This window comes from Lytechinus variegatus, chromosome 14 (assembly GCF_018143015.1).
Source record: "Lytechinus variegatus isolate NC3 chromosome 14, Lvar_3.0, whole genome shotgun sequence".
NCBI lineage: Eukaryota > Metazoa > Echinodermata > Echinoidea > Temnopleuroida > Toxopneustidae > Lytechinus > Lytechinus variegatus.
In genome coordinates this window covers 8,361,856-8,384,772 of record NC_054753.1, presented here as the reverse complement: position 1 = coordinate 8,384,772, position 22,917 = coordinate 8,361,856, and the positions used below count along the sequence as shown (strand labels likewise).

At 35.8% G+C, this 22,917-nt stretch overlaps 1 protein-coding gene across 3 annotated transcripts in view; it reads left to right on the top strand.

The window, feature by feature from the left end:
* The first annotated feature begins 9,036 nt into the window (after positions 1 to 9,036).
* The window catches only part of LOC121427516 (ABC transporter G family member 21-like), a 35,280-nt gene continuing 21,399 nt past the window's right edge, over positions 9,037 to 22,917 (top strand). Inside the window, exons 1-3 of one of the 3 annotated variants that reach the window (XM_041623953.1) lie at positions 12,079 to 12,249; positions 20,424 to 20,599; positions 21,521 to 21,674. In XM_041623953.1, the coding sequence (XP_041479887.1) occupies positions 21,542 to 21,674 (133 nt within the window). In that variant the 5' untranslated portion in view covers positions 12,079 to 12,249; positions 20,424 to 20,599; positions 21,521 to 21,541. Of the gene's footprint in view, positions 9,138 to 12,078; positions 12,250 to 20,423; positions 20,600 to 21,520; positions 21,675 to 22,917 lie in introns of those variants that run through there. The other 2 variants (XM_041623951.1, XM_041623952.1) reach the window with 2 other exon arrangements.

Here is a 22,917-nt window from a genome sequence, read left to right as displayed (position 1 = left end):
GCGCCTTCCAAGACTTTGGGACACTCTTCCTCTAAGTGTAAGAGATGATGCTGTTTCAACTTCCCTCTCTTCATTTCTTTCTTCTTTAAAGGGAGCACTCTTGTCCAACTCATAAATACCTCTATTTTCTTTCCATTTTTTTATTTGCTTTCTTTTCACCACCTCATTATTTGTGCTATGATTCCAACAACGACATTTCTTTTCAGAATTATTTTTGTCTGCTGCAATATCAGTGCATATATCTCTTCCCCCTCTTTTCTCCTCTATTTAGTTGGACCTTTATTAACTCCAGAACAGTTATACTAAATTAATTTTTGCCATTACACTTTTCCTGTGATTTGATTTGCTGCCATATTACCTAAATAATTACATGTACTTTGCATATTTAATTCTATGATGTGCATCCAACAATTGTGTTTCCTTTATTGTGATTTGATTCAATTATCTGTCAGTAAGGATTTAATGTATAATTAAATCTTTTTTGTTTATTTCAGAATAATGCTCAAGTAGTACAGGCTGTATGATCTGTTATATCCATTTGGTACATTAGATTTTTTTTTGTTATTCCTCTTTAGCAAAACTGTTGGGGGCACATAAAAATCTAAGAATATCAATATCATTACTATATTTTTAAAATTATTATTACTATGCAGTTTATAATTTCTCTTCTTTTTCTTTATCAAAGGAGGCGAGTTTCCTGTAATTTTACTATTTGTTGTCTTTATGAGTGTTATGTATTAGGTGCTGGAGCCTGGCGAGTACACATGCTATTAATAGGAATGTGGAGGCATGCTCTTGCTGTTGTCTAGGGCATTCCTCCTTATTTCATTTCATTGTTGCTTTTCGGGCTCTAGTACCTCACACAAATCTAAGTTATTTTCGTGCTATATTATGTCAAGCATTACAAACATTCCTTAATCAGTCCGGCATGGGTATTCAAATTCTTTCTAATACCCGTCTTTATTTCTTTTACTGTATCTTGCCTGGCGTTACATACTTTTTAGAATGTTTGTCAATGTGTTTTATTTGAATTTTAATAATGTGCAATTTTATATATCGAATGTGCAATATTCTCTCAACGGTTTTTCCATGAGGGCTCGCATGCCTCTGGGCAATAGTACTGAATTTTACTTTTGCGAGCCCTGGCCCACGGAAAAACCGTTTTCTTACTCTTTTCTTTTTTCATTTCTTCTTTATCTATATTTAATTATTCAATTTCAAATTGTATTTATGTAATTGCATTGTACAATTTTTGTATGTTTTTATGGCCAAATAAATAATAATAATAATAATAATACACTGTTTTAAGACATTTTTGATATTGTATATCCATGTGCAATTCAGTCTTTGTAACTGCGATGCATGATACAATAAATACCATACCATAAATTAATCAAGTAAAAGGTGGGCATTAATAGTGGCATATTTTGAGGATGGGGGCGTGTGCCCCAGATGATTGTTACCGTTGTTACAGGGAGCAAAATAATGGAAAACTGTGGAATGAGTAAAAAAAGGGGGGAAACAAGACAATGATAATTAAATTGTACATGTTGTATAAATGCAATGAGACTAGTACAATTTGGCATTACCTAATTTGTGAATTTTACACTCTAAAAAATGAAGTGCTAATTTAGAACTCAATGTCCTTTTATAGTGACTGCAATTTGATTGCTGAGTTAGTCATTCATATTTGAACTACAAAATCAGCACTCAGAGTGCAGTCAATATACAAAGACATTAAGTGCTGAAGTAGCACTTCATTTTTTAGAGTGCAAGAAAAATAAAGTTAAAGATTTGTTTTAAATTTTACTTTACTTAACATGATGCCGTTCCTTTCTATCACGATTTGACAAACAGTTGCAAAGCGACCTGACTAAATTCAACAATGAAGCTATAAATCAATTCATCCAATATTGAGGTAAGTCGAATGACATTTACATCACGTGACATATAGGCCCACGGGTTGATGACAATGCCTATACGTCACCCTTGAAGAAGAATATACATAAAATGTATTGTAAGTGTGGTTTCTATATCAACAGGCATGTGTCTTTAAATGACCTTAAAAGAGGAAGCAATTGCGAAAGATAGAATCAAAATCAATCATGAAACACAGGATGAGATAAGCGGGGAAAGTTTGTTATTTTGTGGTTTCTGACCATTATTATTTACATGAAGACATGATTCGTCAACCCAGAAAGGACTCTGAGCAAATCTTCGTCATTTCTTTCGGTAAAAAAATGCTGACTTTTAAGGTCAAGCGATATAAATTTACTGAATTGCAGTTAATATCATGCAAGCGAGCGAAGAGATCGGAAGATAGAATGATGGTCCAAAACATCCTTCAAGTGGAGTGTAAACGTTAAGTCCGTGCACTGTAAAAACTGTGGTGTTAAAACTGACACCAATTAGAGGACCACACCCTGAGGTGTTGAAATAACACCCTAGAGATTGAACATAACACCAAAGAGTGTAAATGTAACAACCATAGGTGTTGTAATAATACCTATAGGTGTAAAACTAACACCACCAATTTAACACCGGTGTAAAATAACTGGTGTGGTCCTCTATGTACACCGGTTAACACCACAGTTTTGCTGTGTGGTCTATTTAAACATAAATTTGAGTTGATGAGATATAGAGAATAATCAAACGAACGTAAGAAATAAAAAATCATCGAATGTGGTATAAAAATGAAAATAGGATAGTCTTAACATTATCAGGGGTATTGAATTGATCGATAATCATTCAGGATTTATTCTAAAGTGTTTTTATGTCATGGTTTCATTGAAACGAAAATTTAGAACATTAGAAGAAAAAGGGGAACCGGTATATTTTCACTGCTGAAGAGTAGGATCTTTGGTCTAGGTGTCACCACTTTATGTACAAAATATACACTGAATAATGTCAGGACAACGAAACTTCAGAGGATTGAAACTTCCAATTAGAAATGACTGGTCTGACTAGTCTGTTGGCAAAGATCCAGGTTGAAACTTTGATCAACAATTCCACGCAAAGACTATAGCACATACAAAACTGGCTTTTTGAGCTTTCCGGACACAAGGCATGAGTATAGTGGCCCTGATATGAAGGGATATCGCAAATAGACCAAATCGCGAATATTCAAGACGAAATTGGCGACGGAATTCACGATTTCGCAAATTTCGTCGTGAATTTTTTCGTCAATATTCAAAATTGGCGACGAAATTGGCGACGTCGTGAATTTCGTCGTATATATTCGCGATTTGGTCTATTTGCGATGTCCCTTCAGGGCCACCATACATGAGTAGGCTGCACATTCGGACCTATAACTCGAGTGAAGGGTTTGCAATATGCCCTGAACTCTCTGGATGACGTAACCGTCACATTGACGAGATCGACTCCAGACCGATCCAAACTATTACATTATTACCAATGACACAGGATCGATTGGTTTGGAGTATAGGTTCCGTTGGTATTCAAGTTTGATCGTGCTTAAAGGGATATACTCCAAGCTGAAAATAATACAATTTGGACATGTAAAGAAAAATCAGACAAACAAGGCACTAAAAATGCGATCAGGGCTCAGTCACACAAAGATTAGCGATCAATCGCTAAAACAACTGACCAATCATTATCAACGTTACACGCGCATTGGGTTTAAAATATTGACCAGGGACCAAATCATAGCGTTTTTTTTCATGTTTGCAATTCATCGCAAACCTTTGTGTTACGGAGCCCAGAATCGGACAAGGAATAACAAAGTTATGGCATTTTAAAGATTTGCATTATTATTAAGGTGAAACATTTCTACTATAAGAATGTCTCCACGAGTATTCAATATGAGCCAACTTATGATGTCATATCAAAGTTTGTATTTTGTCATTTGAAATTAGGTTTCTTCAAATTTTTTCTACCATTAACTAATGAATTGTAATGACAACTAATCAAGTGCATTGGATATTAATTGCTGCAATTTATCTCATTATAAGGGAGGTATATCATCATTCACTCACACATGCATGAAAAAATGAAACATTTATGATTTCATGCAATAACATAAGGAAGAATAGAGTGGGGATGTGACATCATCAGCCCGTGCACCTATTAAATATTCATGACGATGTGCATATAACTGTTTTCACAAAATATTGCTAAATTTTAAAATCTTATAACTTCGTTATTTTGCTATCAGATTTTGATGAAATTTCAGCGTTTTGCTCTGAATTTTTTTTATTTAGATATAAATATTTTCATATGATCATCCCTTTGACATGTTTGAATGTGTTCTTTATCAAAACTTGCTTAAGCAGTCCAGTTTTCATGTGAATATCTCTAGATTTTTCCACTCGCGCTTCGCACTCGCTCTACTTTATTGGGAGAAATGTATTCTATTCATGAGTCACTGCAAACAGTCTTTAACATGTCCTTTTGAGATCAGTTAACTGAAAGTTTCAGTTGATTTGAACAAAATTTTCATACAAAATAGTTTTTAGAATGTCGAGTTTTCTGTTGGGAAATCAAAATATTCATCTCGCGCTTCGCGCTCTCATCAACTGTTTGGTTAATACACCTATTTTCTCCATGTTTGCCATTGAGTGTTTAGGTAGAATTATAATTTTACAGCTCGCGCTTTGCGCTCGTATTTTTTAATTTGTAAGATATGTATTACATCCACGGATCACTCCTAACAGGTCTCTTTGCAGGTCAGTATATTAACAATTTAAGTTCGCGCCTCGCGTTCGCATAGATCGTTTAGTTAGATAAGCGTCCAGTTTATGATTACAAAGCTGCTTAAAATGTTCACTTAAGGTCTAGATATATGAAATATCTATAAAACATAAATGAGCTCTCGGTAATCTATATTCAGGCCACATGAGATACCTTATCTTGATTTTAAGAATTAAAATTTAGTGAGGACTAACCCCCCCCACCAAAAAAAGGAAATGTTAATAATAATATAAAAGATTTTGGCGGCCGCGCCTTGAAATATGTGAATAAAAATAGCAATTACTCTATTTATTTCGATATAAATATTTTCAGCCCGCAATGCCCCTGTGAAAAAGTTCTCTTCTTAGCTTTCTTTTTGACAGGCAGATGTATTACAATGAATTCTAAATCTGACTCCTTAGACACTTGTCTCTTTAAGCCTCTTTACATGGGAAATTAAGATAATACGGCGGTCATTCCAGCTAATTTCTTCATAGCCTGCTAGTATTGTAATTAAAAAAAATCATTGTAGACCTCGGGTTTGAAAATAATATCGCACTGGCTATGAACCAACAGGAGGTAATATAGACGTGGCAGGGAATAAAAAGAAAATATGGGAAGAAGAATTGTTTGGAGACGATAGAGAACCACGTATTTCATCAGATAGGATCCTTGCAGCAAGGTAACCCACCCCCCCCCCTCCAAAAAAAAAAACTGACCAAATTGTCAGTATTCCATTACACATACGGAACAGACGGGACAAGTGTTGACCGATCAACACACGTTGGGCAAAAGCTATGACCAACACCTAATTGAAATACCAACAGTTGGTCAAGCTTAGACCAATTGTTGCTCGAAAGTTCACCAACTGATCAACTGAAAAGGTTGTCCAATTTTTGAGGCACTCTTTTTACCCCCCCCCCCCCCCCTCTAAAAAAATAAAATAAATTGACCAGCAAGATTATGCAAGAACAAATACAACTTTTTAGATCCAACTTTTTTCGGAGTTGAAAGAAAAGCTGTAACGTTGGTTATAAAGATAATATCTGTTACCAATATCATGCTGCGAATTAAACAATGGATTACTTGAGACGATGAACTAGGCTAACAATCTACAACGGTGAGATCCCGGATACACCTGGTGTATTTTATGCACAGATGCCGTATACACATGGTCATAGAAAAACATAACAACCAATTATTTAATATATATAATTTGCATGATATTGTTTACATCTGATTCATCAATATGCTAGGACGGAGAGTCCACGAGTGTGTGTGCGTCATTCCCTGTCTGGTCGAGCAAATTCCAGCGTCCATGTTCTTGTAAGTTTGTAAGTTTTCAACATTTCCTATTATAGGAGGGGGCGGCGGTTAACTGCCAATTGAGTATTGTCATGGGTGTGGCTATGTTTGGTGAGCTAGCTTGTGCCTCCTACCACTATTATAGAAATGCTCCATGAAAACCTTAAAATTAAGGACTTATGCTAAGATTATTCGAGGCACAGGGCAAGAATACCCTGGATCATTCATGAAGTGACTAAGAGATCGAGGGCAGTGGGGAAAACCGCCGGATCGGTCGACACGAAAGATAAATGCACGCGGATATACCATCTTACTCAGGTTATGTGGTCGAACCTGTGCTTGGATCACCAATCACCTATTGACATTCCTCCTCAAGGTAGGCCTAGGGTATAGGCGTACGAGGTCTTCCGTCTACAGCACTTGCTGCTTCCGCATGGGCAGGTCCGTGGTTTGATCATGGACCTAGGTCCACTCTTAAAACAAATCAGTCAAATTGACTGGACCAGTAGTCAGCTGGGAGCAACTGATATGGCAATCACTGATATTCACATTTCTGACATATATTCTAGTCAGAAATAACTCTTTTCTAGTAAAATATGACTAGAAAATAGTCAAATATGACTAGAATAACAGTTGCTCCCAGCTGACCCTATTAACCAGTCATTTTTGACTGATTTGTTTTTAGAGTGTAGGTCCATGGTTTGATGAACGTGATTCATGTCATATGAACTCTCATATTTATAATTCAGTCAGATCCAATGGTTACTGGTCGGTAGAAACAATCTGCGCATTGGCGGATGCGAGTCATATGTTTAATCAGTGGCCATGAGGCTGTAGTAGCCCTGTCTTTTCAAGGAGAAAGTGAACGTCTTTTTTGTGCCGGAAAATGGATTAACGCTTCAATCACAAGGGACAGACTGTAAATCACGACTTCAGACATGAACAAGACAATGAATTAAACCTCGATAAAGGCGTATCGAAACTTAAAGGGATGCACCAGGCCGAAGATATTTATATTTCAATAAATAGAGTAAAATTCACAAAGCAAAATGCTGAAAATTTGATCAAAATCGGATAAACAAAAGAAGTTACTGACTTTTAAAGATTTGCATTATTCTGGTGACGTGGAACAAGCATGTCTTCGTGAATATTTATTAGGTGGGCTGATGGTGTCATATCCCACTTGTTCTTTCGTACTTTATCATATGAAATTATGTTTATTCAAAATGTTCTACCAAGGACTAAAATATTTGGATTGACAATTTATTCAGTGCATTAGTTATTTGCTGCTGCGACTTATTTCTTCATAATAGAATAACATCATTTACACATGTATGAAAAAAAATGAAAAAGTTATAATTTTATGTATATTGTTAAACTTTAAATTATTCAATAACTTCGATATTTTTTATCCGATTTCAATGACATTCTTAGCAGTTTGCTCTATGAATTTTATTATATGTATATATATATATATATATACATAGGCGGCGGAAGCGGGGGGACGTGTCCCCCCTAAATTTGAGGAGGGGGGACGGTCCCCCCCTAAATTTGTAGTTGATGACCTTTTTTTTTTGGTTGTCAATCTATTTTCCTACGCGTCCCCCTAAAATTTTTAGGTTGAGAACCTTTTTTTTTTTTTTTTTTTGCTTGTCAAATTTTTTTCTTGGGTTGTCCCCTCCTAAAATTTTTGGCTTCCGCCGCCAATGTATATATATATATATCTAGATATAAATACCCTCGGCCCGGAGTATCCCTTTAATAGTTGATCATACCTGGGCACCGTAACACAAAGATTAGCAAGTACTCGCTAAATGAAATGACCTATCAAGATCCTCGTTGCATGCGCATTTAGCTAAGTAGAATGACTATGAACCAATCAGATTTGTTCTTTGAAATTAGCGATCAATCGCTAACATTTACGTGTTAAGGTACCCTGGTGGTTTATTCGAATACGACTCCTTTCCTTGAATCAAGAAGCTTCCTTGCTTGAACCATGTGCGGAAATCCCGGGGGGGGGGCGGGTCCCCCTGTAGATCGGACACAATGTCAAATGTCCCCCTACTATCTTTGGTCTTTTATGATGGAAAGAAATACATCACTCAAAATCGAAATAAAACGTGTATTTCGGACGAGATGACCTTGCTTGTTCGGCGAAAACTTTTGTTTTTTGCTTGTCAAATTTACCAGCCCCTTGTACCCCTATCTTTTGGAAGAGATTTCCACCCCTGCTTTGAACATAGGATAGTTTAATCATCATTGATTGCCGTGAGCATGACAGCGTTTTATTTTTATGTCACTTTGAGTGAGGTCCTATCCGAAAGGAACAATCCGAACTAATGTTTCGATCACAGAGATCATCGTCTTCATCTCCAATCTTCTGTGATCTGGAGGGCGTTTCATTAATTTTTGTCTGACAAGTTGTCAGATCTGATATCTTTCCTTGATTCTGATTGGCTAACAGGCACTGTTACTATAGTAACTGTCGGATAAAATGGGACTTGTCGGATAAAACGTCCGACAAGTCCTTTCATGAAACGCTCCCCCAGATGATGCACCTCGGAGGTGATATTATCTCCTCCTCCGAGCAAGTGCGCACAAACTCCAGCACTTACAAACGACGAGCATCGACCCGCTTCCCATTCGTGCTGCAAGCAGGTCTATCGGGCAGCTTGCAGCAGCTACGTGGGTCCAATAGCTATTCCTACACAATACCTGTGATAGCATGACTTAATAGAATCAATATTAGCATAGGGAGGATCTTCAACGTCAATACTTAATTCTGGTACGATACTGCTTTGACCGTCAATACCAAGTGCCAATCATCATTGCGTCATTTCCGGCAACGAGATCATAGTTTCAACAGATTACTATTATTACGGACATGACGACGGAGCGAATATACTAGTACCCGACAATCCTTAAGTTCGAACCTTTTTCAAAGATTCTTTGGCCTGCTGGAAACCGTGATATGCGATTTGTTTTTTTTTTTAAGGAAAACTATTTGTAATCGATTTCAAAAGGGATTTGGCATCTTCTTTGATTCAATCATCGGAACTGGTGCTTGGAAGGACTTCATTATGTCACTCTTAAAAACCAATTTTGCAGCCAAGATGGGAGTGCGCAAAAAGCCGTCCATTTCGGTAATTATAATCAATGCAAACAATGTTCATTCTTATGCTTATAATCAATGCAAACAATGTTCATTCTTATGCTACTAGACAAAAAGATAATTTCCATGTTCCGAAAGTGAGACTTTCTTCTTCTTTAAATTCACTAGCTTTAGTCGGTATAAAAAAATGGAATCAACTCCCAACTTCACTAAAAGATTGTTCAACTGTATCCTGTTTCAAAAAAATGTGTAGGGCCTACTTAATTGACAATCTATAAAATCAACAGGGTTTGTGGGTGTGTGTGTGTATGTGTGTGATGCTGTGTGAGGGTGTGTATATTAATACATTTATATATCTGCTGATAAAATTTGTGTTTTCTTAGTTTGCTGTTTCTGATTGTAAATTATGTCAATGCTATAGTTTTGGGGGCAATTCTCTACAAGCAGTTTGCTTTTTTATGGTCCTATAGCCATATTTTGTTGCATAATTATGTATGATTTGTATATACACATTTTTATGGTTGAATAAACTTGAATTGAATTGATTGTGTCTGCCCCCCCCAAAAAGAATTTCAGCGGATTCCATGTACGCGACTGTGACTAGTACGTTAAAGTGAAAGATCACCACCTGGGGAGCGTTTCATCAATATTTTTGTCCGACAAGTTGTCAGATCTGACAACTTTCCTTGATAATGATTGGCTGAGAGGCACTGTTACCACAGTAACTGTCGGATAAAATAGTACTTGTCAGATAAAACGTCCGACAAGTCCTTTCATGAAACGCTCCCCTGGATTCACCTCAGCAATACTTTTATTCAAATTACAAGCAGATTGCTGAAATTTCATTAACGTCTGAATTTCGTTTTTAAAAAAAGAAGAAGTTGTGACGTTTTAGATTTTGGCCTATTTTCACAAAACAATTGTGCCGAACATGGTTGATATGCAAATGAGAGAGCTGATAATAATAAGACATTTGTAACGCGCAAAACATATCCACACTATTAGGGGTTCTCAAGGCTCTTACAATAAACTTAACTCACTACTGGAACAACTTACAAATTTGCCATTAGATAAGTTTTTAAACTGGCCTTGAAATGTTCTACTGATATACAGTTTTTTTTAGTTTAGCTGGAAGATTGTTCCATAGATGATGATGTCAAAATCTCATTAGCATTGGCGTAATGAGTCGAAAATCTTTGAGGGGCTAGATATGGCTTATCAGGCAAATCTTGCGAGAGAAAAAAAATGTAGACGGTTTATTCAAAAATGCAATTTTATGGTGGATTTGGACATTATATTCAGAAAGCACCCTTACCCCTTTCACTTTATTTCCATTTCTCTTGTTCTTTTTTTCTTGTTGCTTATCTTTATATATTCGGTATTTTATCACATGAACTATATACGATTTTAATGTTGGCATATCAGACAATAGGAAAAATTCTTTATTCATTCGCCATAATTAATTTACACGAAGACAAAGTGACACATCATGATGAGATAAAAATATGAAGAAAAGATAAATTTCATACTTTGTATTATGAAACAAAATGATAAGTGGGTGACGTCATCGATTTCCTCATTTGCATACATACCAAGATGTGCATGATAATTGTTTCTTAAAAAAGAAGCTGTGTGATTCAAACTACTAGTAAATCTAGAATTCGATTGAGAGTGGTACTATACAATATTATAAGAAGTGAAATTCCAAAACGCGTTAGATCTATTTTTACTTCAGAGAAAAATAGTGAAAAGTATGATTATTATATTCGTTAAGGAATCTCAGAAAAAAATATCAAAAATAATCTTCTTAAACCAGCTTCATTTCAGGCTGAGAATGGGCCTAAATTTTTTTTTTTATTGGATAAAAACCGTAAAGATAGCAGAGTTTTGGAGTTTTGATTGACAGCTTTTTTTCACATGCAAATTTTCATATTCGCATACCATTATAAACCCTAAACATCGAAATTTATAGACTCTGAAGTACAACTTACAGCGACTCTTGCGTGGTGTTGCTAAATAATAAGTGCAGGAGCTATACATAGCGCTTTCTCAAACTAGTATACTGGAAAACGGTTCAGGAAACTATATACATGCAGTTTGGAAGATCGCTTTGCTAGCGTTTCCATTCAATAGCTTCGATCGTTCTCACTACACGTTAAACTAGTTTAACTAGTAGAATGGTGTCTTAAATTCTACTTTTCACCTTTAACTGATTTTCGTCGACCCATTATTTACAAGTTTATCTATTTTTATGTTTTTGTATTTAAAGGGAAATAAACCTTGGAACAAGTAGGCCTGTGTCAAAACAGAAAAATCAAAGAATAAGAACAAAGAAAGTCTGAGAAAAATCGTACAAATAATGAGAAGGTAATGAGCATTTGAATATTCCAATCGCAAATGCCATGGAGATCCTCCCATTGGCAATGCGAAAACATGTGTGATGTCACATGTGAACAACTTTCCCTTTGATGGACTATAAAATAACCCCAAATGTCTCTTTTTGCTTTTTCTTATGGTGATACAAACTCTTTTTCCATGATGTATTCTTTAAAAATCTGTATTACATGCACTCCTATAGAAATAACACATGATCTACGGTTAGATGTGATAAAAGAGGCATTTTAAGTGAAAAACATACTAAAGTAATGGGGAGAGTTGTTCACAAGTGACATCACATATCTTTGTCGCATTGCCAATATGAGGATCTCTATAGCATTTGTGATCGCAATATTCAAATGCTCATAACTTTCTCATTATTTGTCTGATTTTTCTAAAATATTCGTTCAACTGTTTCTTTAATTTTTCTGTTTTCTAACAAGCCATTTTGTTCCAAAGATTTCAAACGCAAACTTTATTATGAGGATCAACCTGTCCTACAATCATTGACAATGGAGCGTACGAAAAAGCACGGTTCGATGACTTCGTCAATAGGCACTGTAACACCGCCCACACGGAACAATTAACGTCTGTCAAAAGTCCTCGTAATATTATAAGCGCCAGGCGGCGTACAATCTAGATCGGCTCACGAAATGCTCTCTTTGGTTTATATTTTTGAATGATAACTTCAATTTTCTAAACAAATAAACTGATTTTCGAGACACGTCCCGAAGACGGATCGCAAATAGGATTGATAAGATAATCACGTAAGTAATTTATCTCGAATGTTAGTTTTCATGATGCAAATATCATATTTTTATTTTGTCGATGGCGCCGAGTTTCGGCATTTTTGTGATTGAGAAATGGACATAATATGATTTGTCAACTAACATTAAGAGTCGGGAGATATATACAGTGTAGAATAAATACCGTCATTTAAAAGCAAAGATCCTTGCACTAATTCGCATATGTTCTTATAAATACCATACATCAAAGTTATTAGATGCAGGTCTATTCTTACTTTCCTGCATATTGCCACGAATCATTTTTTTTTTGGGGGGGGGGGTAAATGATCTTCATATGTTTGCTACGTTTTAAATCATGATCAACGTTGGATGTAAGCAATAACAAAAATCTTTACATGCTAGTCAAATGTGACCTGAATCTCAAATGAAAATTGAATAGCAACTAATTTCTTTACAAGTGCGAAATATTCAATTCATCGTGTAAATGGGAAAATACGTGACAGGTGAGGGTATTTAATATTCAAGTATAATAATTGCTATGTAAGGCATGCAAGGAGAGGGGGTAATATACTTTCTGAATACTATACTAACCTCACTCTAAAGCTTGGGACGGATATAAATTGTTGCACTACTCTCGGTAATATGTGGTTAATGTGAACGTCCAAAATGTTGCTTGTTTTTATACTTCCATTGTTGTCACACTCAATGTTCTTTTAACCAACATTCGGTACGTTCACTGTTAACCAACTTAATATTTAAGAGAGAGTATGTAGACACTAGACGTATAGTAAAGGGCAATTTTAGAGCAAATTTAAACCTTTGTCACATATAATAGGCCACTGTCGTTGTAAGCGTGGATGAAAACGTGACAAGGGAAAGTGTCATCAAAAGGGATTCCCTTTATCGATCGAAGGAGCACCTTTTCATTGATAGTATAGTATTGCCTTTTCGCTTGAATGCGATGATAATCTGTGGATCTATTACAAGCTCTCCGTGCTCCACAAACGCCGTGCACTGTAAAAAAAAGAATGAAGTGCTAATTCAGCACTTACAGTGCTTGTATAGTGACTGCACTACAATAAGGTGACACTTCATTTTTTTACAGTGTATAAAGTCATGGCAGAGTAGTAGGTCCATGATCAGAGGTAGCAGCTAAAAGTATAGGCCTATAGTAAATACATAGAAAAACAGATAGATAGATAGATAGCTAGATAGATAGATTGATAGATAGATAGATGGATAGGTAATTGGGTAGATATATATTTATATAGATAGATAGATAGATAGATAGAGAGTGAGTGAGTGAGTGAGTGAGTGATGGATAAATAGATAGGTAGGTAGGTAGTTGGATAGATAGGTAGGTAATTGGGTAGATAGGTAGGTAATTGGGTAGATAGATAGATAGATAAAGAGATAGATATATAGATAGATAGATAGATAGATAGATAGATAGATAGATATAGATGCACTGATGGATGGATAGATAATGATGTCGTCTCACAACTTTCCTTTTGTATTTCATTATATGAAATTACAATGACTCGATGGACTGCAACCATCATTATTGCAGCTCAGTTCTTACAAGGGATATATCGTATTTTCATGCACATTTAAAAGTAAAAAATATCAGATATAAATATAATGTAGTAATTTCTTATGAAAGAAAGTTTGGACGTTATATCATCCCTTCGATTACTTCAAATTCATATATTCGCTTACTTCACATTCATGACGACGACCATGATATCACGAAGAACCGTTAATAATTCTTTCCATGCCTATGACTAAACAACTCTTATCTCGATTTTACTCGTCATCGTACTTTAACTTTAAGTATCCAACGATTTGGGTTGTGGGCCAGTAGTTATATGACTATCTAAAGCTTCTTTTGAACTTACCTGAGTGCTTATTATATTATGATGAAAGGAGATGAAAATAGGGGCACGTTTCGGAGCGACAAATTTAATCCGAGGAATCAATGAAAATGTATTTATTCTAAATAAATTAATTTGATAGAGATCGGTCATACAAAGAAATGGTCTTAATCCTGGCTGTAGGAGTTGAATCTTTCGTACTCTTATGATGTGTTTTTGTATGCACGGTTATTGAGGTATTTTTAATATTTTTTCATGTTGTTTTTAGATTGTCTACGGAGATAAGGTTTGTTGGTTAAAAAAAATTAGAGTAAAATATAGCTAGATTCTCATACCGGGTTATTGAATCGAGGGTTATTTAAAAAAAACTTATGTTGTTAGTAGAGGTGCCGTGGCCGAGTGGTCTAAGGTTCCTGGCTATACATGGAAAATCCAGGGTTCGATCCCCGGCCACGGCACCTACTCCCCTTTATCCTGCATTCAAATAAATGGAAATGCTTTACGCATTATTGGTAACTAGGTGTGCAGTTGTTAAAAAAAAATTATGTTGTTGGTGCTGCTTCTGCAAGGACTGGCCTTTGGGCGATATGACATATGCCGCCCAAACTAGATTTATATCTCCCGAGTCGTAGACGAGGGTGATAGCAATTTAGTGAGTGCAATATATGTCCTCTCGCCCCCTGGCCAGTCAATATTGCTATTATTAACCAAATCAGACATCTTGTGCAAAAATCGTTAAAATTAAGATATTTTCGAGTTTAAGAATGGGAATCTATTTTTGTCATGTTAAGCAGACTGGGCCTCTGAACTTATAATACCAAAATGATTACCACCGTACTGCTTCTACTACATCGGCGGTTCCTGCTGCTAATGTGGTTGCTAGCACTGCTGCTATTACGACAACAACGACTTCGACAACAACATCAACAACAACACAACAACAACAACAACAACTACTACTATTACTACTATACTACTTCCACTATTACTACTACTACTACTACTACCACTACTACTACTACTACTGCTACTACTACTACTACTACTACTACTACTACTACTACTACTACTACTACTGCTGCTACTACTACTACTGCTACTACTACTACTACTACTACTACTTCTACTACTACTACTACTACTGCTACTACTACTACTACTACTACTACTACTACTACTACTACTACTACTACTACTACTACTACTACTTCTACTACTGCTACTACTACTTCTACTTCTACTACTACACTACTACTACTACACTACTACTACTACTTCTTCTACTACTATTATATAATACTACTTTTAGTACTACTACTCCTACTACTACTACACTTCTACTACTACTACTTCTTCTTCTACTACTATTATATACTACTACTACTGTACTACTACTACTACTACTACTACTACTACTACTACTACTACTACTTCTACTACTACTAATACTGTACTACTACTACTACTACTATTACTACTTCTACTACTACTACTTCTACTACTGCTGCTGCTAGTGCTAATAGAAGACAATAAATTGTCGAAGAAGAAAAAGGAAAGAAGAATAAAATAGAGAACGACATATAGAAAGAAAGAAAATTAGAAAGAACGAGGAGCAAGACAAAATTCTTAAGGTAAATGTAAACATGGATAATTAATCACGATGATAATGCTAATAATGGTTCTGTATCCAGCTCCCAAATATAAAGATGACACAAATTTCATCAAACAATAATTACTGGGTCTAAAAAAAAGTAAAATATCAATCTTGTTGAAAATATTTTCAAATCTTCAGTGTATACACAACTCTGACAAATTGCAAATGGATCGCTTACTTACGCTGTTCTACCTGAAATAAGTCATTGGTGAACATTGTATTTAATGGTGATTAAGATATGCTATCTCAAACCACAAAATATGAAGATCAAATCTTGTGAAAGAACGTTCAATTCTCTGAGGTAAACGTTGGGGGAAATTGAGTTGTTAACTTGGCGCCAAATGTTCGCTCCAAGCAGATTCGATGAAAATTAAAGGGATACTCCAGGCTAAAAATGATGTAATTAGAACAGAAAAACAAAACACTGAAAACATGATAAAAAGGACAAGGAATGACAAATAATAACTATAAAACAACGATAACATAACTATAAAAGAATTTTTGCAAACAAATGAGGAAAAAAAGAGATAAATGTATTTAAGTATTGGATACACTGAAAATCATTAATAGATCTAGGTATGCTTCAAATCGAAAAAGATCCTCTCAAAAATAACAAATTTCAATGACAGTGTCATCAAATTAATCGTGTACTCAAAATTTGTTGTAAAAAGGGATTAGAATTTAAGCAATGGCTAATCATTTTTATCATATCAATCCTGTGGAGTAAGGTCTATTAAACGATGAACCTTTAAAATGTCAGTAGTCAAGTGACACAATTTTAATTATTTTTAATATTGGATCATCATTTTCTCGCTGTTTTCTTCGCTCTCTCTTAAATTTTAGGAAATATATCATAATATACAAACTTAGCTCCAATTTTCCCCTTTCCGTCACGTTGCGCCAAAGCTGAGAAGGGACGTTTCAAAAATAGACGGTTATTTCAGACCATTTTCAACACGCCAACCATACTCTATATAAAACTTGAAATGAGCATGCACTTTTAGAGCGTATTTTTAGATTCATGGTAATTATGTTACACATTCATGAGTCTGTCTGCCCGGTCGATTCGCCCACCCCCAGAAACCCGCACTCAACATGCAGCTCATGCATGTTTGAAGGGGCGTCAGGAAATTATTAGCGATGGTAGTGGAAATAGGGTTTGTGATGGTTGGGAGTAGTGGGGGACAGCATGCACAGTAAAATGAAAATAAAACAAAATGTATACAATTTTGCCAGACATTGTTATTTTAAGCCTTTGAACATGCCGTCGTTTGTCTGTTTTTGTTAGCAATAATAATTATTATAATGAGTATAATGATAATGATAATGATGATGAAATAATAATATTAAAACAATGATATTGATAATAATAATAGTAATGATAATAAAAAAATGATCACAATAATAAAGATAGTAACAATGACAATGATTGTATAATGATAATAATAATAACGATAATATAATGATAATAATACAAATAATAGTAAGAATAAGAATAAATGAGATTTGTATTGTGCAGGTATCTACCTTGTTAGGTGTCAAGGCGCTCCTATATTACCCCTGGCATGCCTGGTTAGCTTGGCAACCGATTTCGGTGCTCGCAGCTTTTGAAAAATTACTTCCTGCCAGTACCCAGTCACCTTACCTGGGTTAAGTGCAGCACATCGTGGATATATTACTTTAGTTATACGTCACAATTTACATAATGCAAACATTATGCAGGAACCATTTTGGGGGGTCGCTTTGACTTCATGCACGATTTCTTTTACATGCTATATATAAAAACATGATATAAGCTTCTACGGGTCATCTAAACTCGGTTGCCAGTTATTATTATTATTTTTTAATTTTTTTATTACAAGTGCACACCTAGTTACCAATAATGCATATAGCATTTCCATTTATTTCAAAGCAGGATAAAAGAGCATCGTAGATTAAATGCCTTGCTTACGGGCATAAATGCTGCGGCCGGGGATCGAACTCCAGGCTTTCCATGTATAGCCAGGCGCCTTAGACCACTCTTCCATGCACGGCAAGTTATTATTTGGCTTGATACGATATCAGATTATAACTGAGTGTGTTTCTTAATCAGATTCATATCCTGTATTTCACGAGCAAACATTGGGAAGTTCCAAGAAATTCCATATATAGCTAAAATCATTATTATAGTTTGTATTTTCGTAATATTTGATGGACACCCCTATAATCTGAAATTTCCCTCATTTTGATATCGGTTTAACCCTTATCATATCTATCTTGACAAAGCATTAGATGCCATATCAGTCCTCCAAACCAAGCTATCCCTCCACTCTCATTCTTTTCTTTAGATTAGAAAGTAATAAACTGATAAAAGGGAAGATCCCTAAATTAGATTAGAAATGGTAATCTAAAAATCTTACTTCATTAAACGAAATGTTCTCGCTTCGGTCAAAGACCTCGCAAAATCTAAGATCGGTTTGAATAAATATGTTCCAAATTATCCTGTCATGAAATGATCAATGTGATATATTGGGATATCACGACCGGGGGGAGCCTTTCATGAAATAAAAATGTGAGTGACTTTCAATGACTATTTGTTATAAGCTATTGAAATCCTTGCATCTGATTGGCTCAGAGCCAAGTTCTTTGTAAGGGACCACACAGATTGAGAAGATTACATTATTACATTAGGAAATCCATGAGTCTTCAAGACCATGGACGTAAGAGGGAGATCATGAGACATGTAAGAAAGGTTTATTAGGCATGTAAGGCTTCATGGTATGTTTTAAACTACCGTCGTGCAAAAAAAAAAAAAAATTGACACCTCACAAAAGCCCGATTCAAGGGAAAAATATGCCATAAACACATAGGTATTATAGATGACACAAAAGAGTATGCTTTCCCTAATAATTTGATACCATATTTATGTGGTATGTGTCAACGCTTGGATGATCAGGAGGTATTCTTTGCAGTGATGTAAATCTTGATTTGCGCCACTGTAAGACATGATGACGACAATGAATGAATACATGATGTCATAATCCTACAAGGGTTGCATTAAAATCCATTTAAAACCACCTTTTTGAAAATAATTTTGCATAATAATCATTTGTCAAATACTTTTGATTTAAATTTGTATGTTATATCAAATGAAAAGTAATTGGATAATATATGTGCTAACTCATGTAGTAGTATGACATCATTGGCATCTGTATTCATTCATTGCAGTCATGCCGTACTTTGGCGCAAATCTAAATTTTCATCACTGCAAAGTATACCTCCTGATCATCCAAGCGCTAACACATACCACATTAATACGGTATCAAATTATTTGGGAGAAGATACTCTTTCAGGCCATATAGAATAATCATGCATTCATGACATATTTTTCCCCCTTACTTTGGGGATTTGTGTTGCGAGGTGCCATTTTTTTTACTCACGCGGTAGAAAATTGGCGTCTTGCGAACACTCGCGCAATTTTTGCAAGTGATCGCAAGGTATGTAGATCGTGTTAGCCTCGTCAGCGGTTGTGGTCAAACTTCAATCATAAAACCCAGATGCGACCAGTCGCATTTGTCGTGCAGCACTCAAGAAGTATCCTAGCGACCATCAGACGTCAACAGTACGATGTGTCGATGCCCGTCTTGCGAATATGAAACTGTCCGTCGAATGTCCGCAGTCCAGCTTGCAAAAAGCATATGCGATCGGTTACGACTGTTTGTTTTTATACGTTCCCCCAGGGGTATATATGGGGGGGGGGGTGAAGAAAATCCGACTGCCGTCGAAGTATTGATGGGATTTTATACCATACGTTGATAGCAATACAATTCGCACTGTCGTACGACCAGTTTCACTTGATCGCACGAGCGATCTCACGGCCGTCTTACGGTCTTATCTTCTCCTGTCTAAGATCATGCTTTGATTGACGTCAACTCTTGGTTTTCGCAAGTTGCACTGTAGTAATGCAGAGTCTGGAGTAATGAGACTAGATGAAGTCGGGTTTAACTTAAACTCAGGTTTAAAGTTGTGGTTTAAGTATGGACAGCCAATTGTTACATAAATCACTAACAGTAGAGATATCATATTTCAGCTCATTATGATCTTAAATCATTAGTAATTGTCTAGGAAGTATAAAAAGATGATTGTTTTCACTATCGATGAATCAGAAAAAGCACAGTAAACATAAGAAAAATACAACTTAATGATAATTTTGACACTTTTGGCTTCCCATAATTTTAGCACAGAGTTAGACCATAGTCTAAGTTAAACCCGACTTCAGAATACGGGCCACTATATACTGTGGCTGGCTCTACTCATACAGAGACTTTGGCGTACTTTATTCACTATAGACATTGGCCCGCACTCTGAAGTCAGGTTTAACTTAACTCAGGTTTAAAGTTGTGGTTTAAGTATGGGAAGCCAAAAGAATTATTTTTTTATTAAGTTGAACGTTTCTTATGTTTACTGTGCTCTTTCCTGATTCATCGATGGTGAAGACAATAATCTATTTATACTTCCTAGACAATTATGAATGATTTGAGAGCCAAATGAGCTGAAATATGATATCTCTACCATTAGTGATTTATGTAACAATTGGCTATAAATACTTAAACCACAACTTAAGTTTAAGTTAAACCTGCTATCAGAATATGAGTCATTGTATTTATCACGTTTATCTGTGCTTGCAGATTGTCGTAGCCCAACGTGACGAGCGGCCAAATGGTTACACACGCACGGTGACACGACCAGTTATTGTGCAGTGAACTTTCATTAAAAGCACACCTTCGAATGTGAAAAATGACAACAGCCGGACGTACAGCGGGCAGTTAAGCTATCTTCTAGGGACGTTCGTCTGCACCACAAAGTACATCCGACTTCTGAGGATTTGAGAGATTAATGTTTTTTGTAAATTCCTAATAAGATCTTATTATCGGAGAATTTTCCAGGCCTGTCGGGGGTGGTGACATGTCATGTTGAGCGCGGCGTAAAATCATCACCAGATACAGGGCACCGGATATGACTTTCAGAAGAAAAAAAAATACACCTCAACTGCAACTGAAATAATGTGAGACAGGGGTTGTCCTTGTGATGACAGACCAATGGTGAGCAGATGAGGGATAGGGGTGCTTGATCCCCCAAAAAATAATATATATTATGTATATATATATATATTTTAAATATCTTTATTAGGTCAGCATACCTGGCAACTGAGCGCGCTCCCTAAGTGACTCGAAATTTTTGCTGGTGCCCCCCCCCCATGCCGTGACCCACGGTACGCCACTGGTTATAGAGCTGATATAATGATGCACATTTACTGAGCATCCGCCGCATAGGTCACTTTGGAAACACCCGTTACAAAACGCTTATCCAAATCGGTTTCAAAGTTGGATATTCTGCTTAAATAACCTGGGTATCAACTTGTGTCTGCTCACTTGTATGAAATAGTATCATCTTTGAGTATCAAAGATTACCATGCATGCATTCTTTCGCTCTGAGTGAGTTTAAATATTGAGAATTAACAAATTCAGAGTGAATTAACATACGATTCCGTAGCCAAACATATCCGACTTCGTCGGGCTGTAGATGAAGTCTGCATTTAGGGCTAGGGATTTGTAGTATCTTAGGTTCAGAATGGGGCAACTTTGAAAACTTCTAGTTGTTGAGGCTGTAACTGGTTCAATTTTTTATATGATTTAGTACGAGATAAACATTCAATTTTTACATATTTCGTGACATATTCCATCGATATATTTATTTGTACTTCTTTTTGTCCCTTCTCGCTCAGTCTGAGGAAGGAAGATCTATTATGGACGATCACAAGAAGAAAGTAACTCTAGAGTTCAATGACCTCTGCCTCACCATCAACAAACGGGATGTTCTTCGCCGAGTATCCGGCTTCGCTGAACCCGGTCAGCTACTAGCTATCATGGGACCGAGTGGTGAGTTCTGATTTTATATAGATTTGGATGACTTGTTTTTTTTTTAAACATTAACAAATGACACAGTCGATCATCTGTTTTGTATTTGATATATATTTAGGGGTGTCGTTTTGGGGATTCATTGATGATTTTCGTGTGGTCAGTGTCAATTTGCGGAATGAAGTGATACCCATCATGTTCACGCAAACCCTTTAAATTGGCAAACCATTGGTCAAATTATTTGTGGTAAATGTAGGCTTGTGTAACATATGACATATACTCCAAGTACCGAATTAATAAGAGAAGATAAAGGTGGAAATTGAATTAGGACAACGTTGGCTATTCATTTGATTAAAAATAGATCACAGAACGAAGTTTACAATATCAATGCATGACTTCGGATTTGTTCACCCGGATCCTTTAAAACGATATGCATACCCATATCCTCCCTTGAATCTGGAAGCCAGCCACTATAGGCCTTTAGAATAAAACAATAATAAGTGTATTGCCAGATTCTAGGTCTGAATGCTTTAGGATAAAACAATTCATTCCTTGTGAAAGCGTCTACTCATTAGGAAACACATAAAACCCTTTACCCCCCTTCTTATTTTTGGAATGTGTTTGTTTGATTCTTCTATTTTATTGCAAAGAAAATATTAGTTTTCTTTGTCTCGCCTGCATAGCAGAGCAAGACTATATCGACGCTGCTTTTCTCGCGACGGCAGCGTCGTCAACATTGAAGTTTTTGAAATGTCATTTGCGTGTTTATGGATCTAATTCATGAAACTTGTACATAGGAGTATCAAGTATCACTGATTGTCTTCCACGAGTTTCACGTCACATGATTTAGGTCAAAATTTACTTAGGGTCAAATGAACTTTGATCATGTCAGAGGTATTATTGGAATGTCATCATAACTTTGAATGTTTGTGGACCTAGTTCATGAAACTTGAACAGAAAGATAATTTAGTATCTCTGATTATTTTGCACGAGTGTTATGTCCATAGTCAAAGGTCATATAGGGTCAATCAAATCTGTGTAAATGACTGTTTATTGATTTCAAACTCAACACTGCTGCTTTATTGAATGGCGTAATGAAGGCGATGCTACCAGAGACGTTCCATTCGATTTAAATATATTTATTTTTATATTTCCTAATTATGTTGAACATCGTACATTGAATCTAGTCTCCGAATTCAACCTTATGATGGAGGGAGAAAAGGTTAAATAATATATTTGATTATTCATAATCATAGAAAATTTT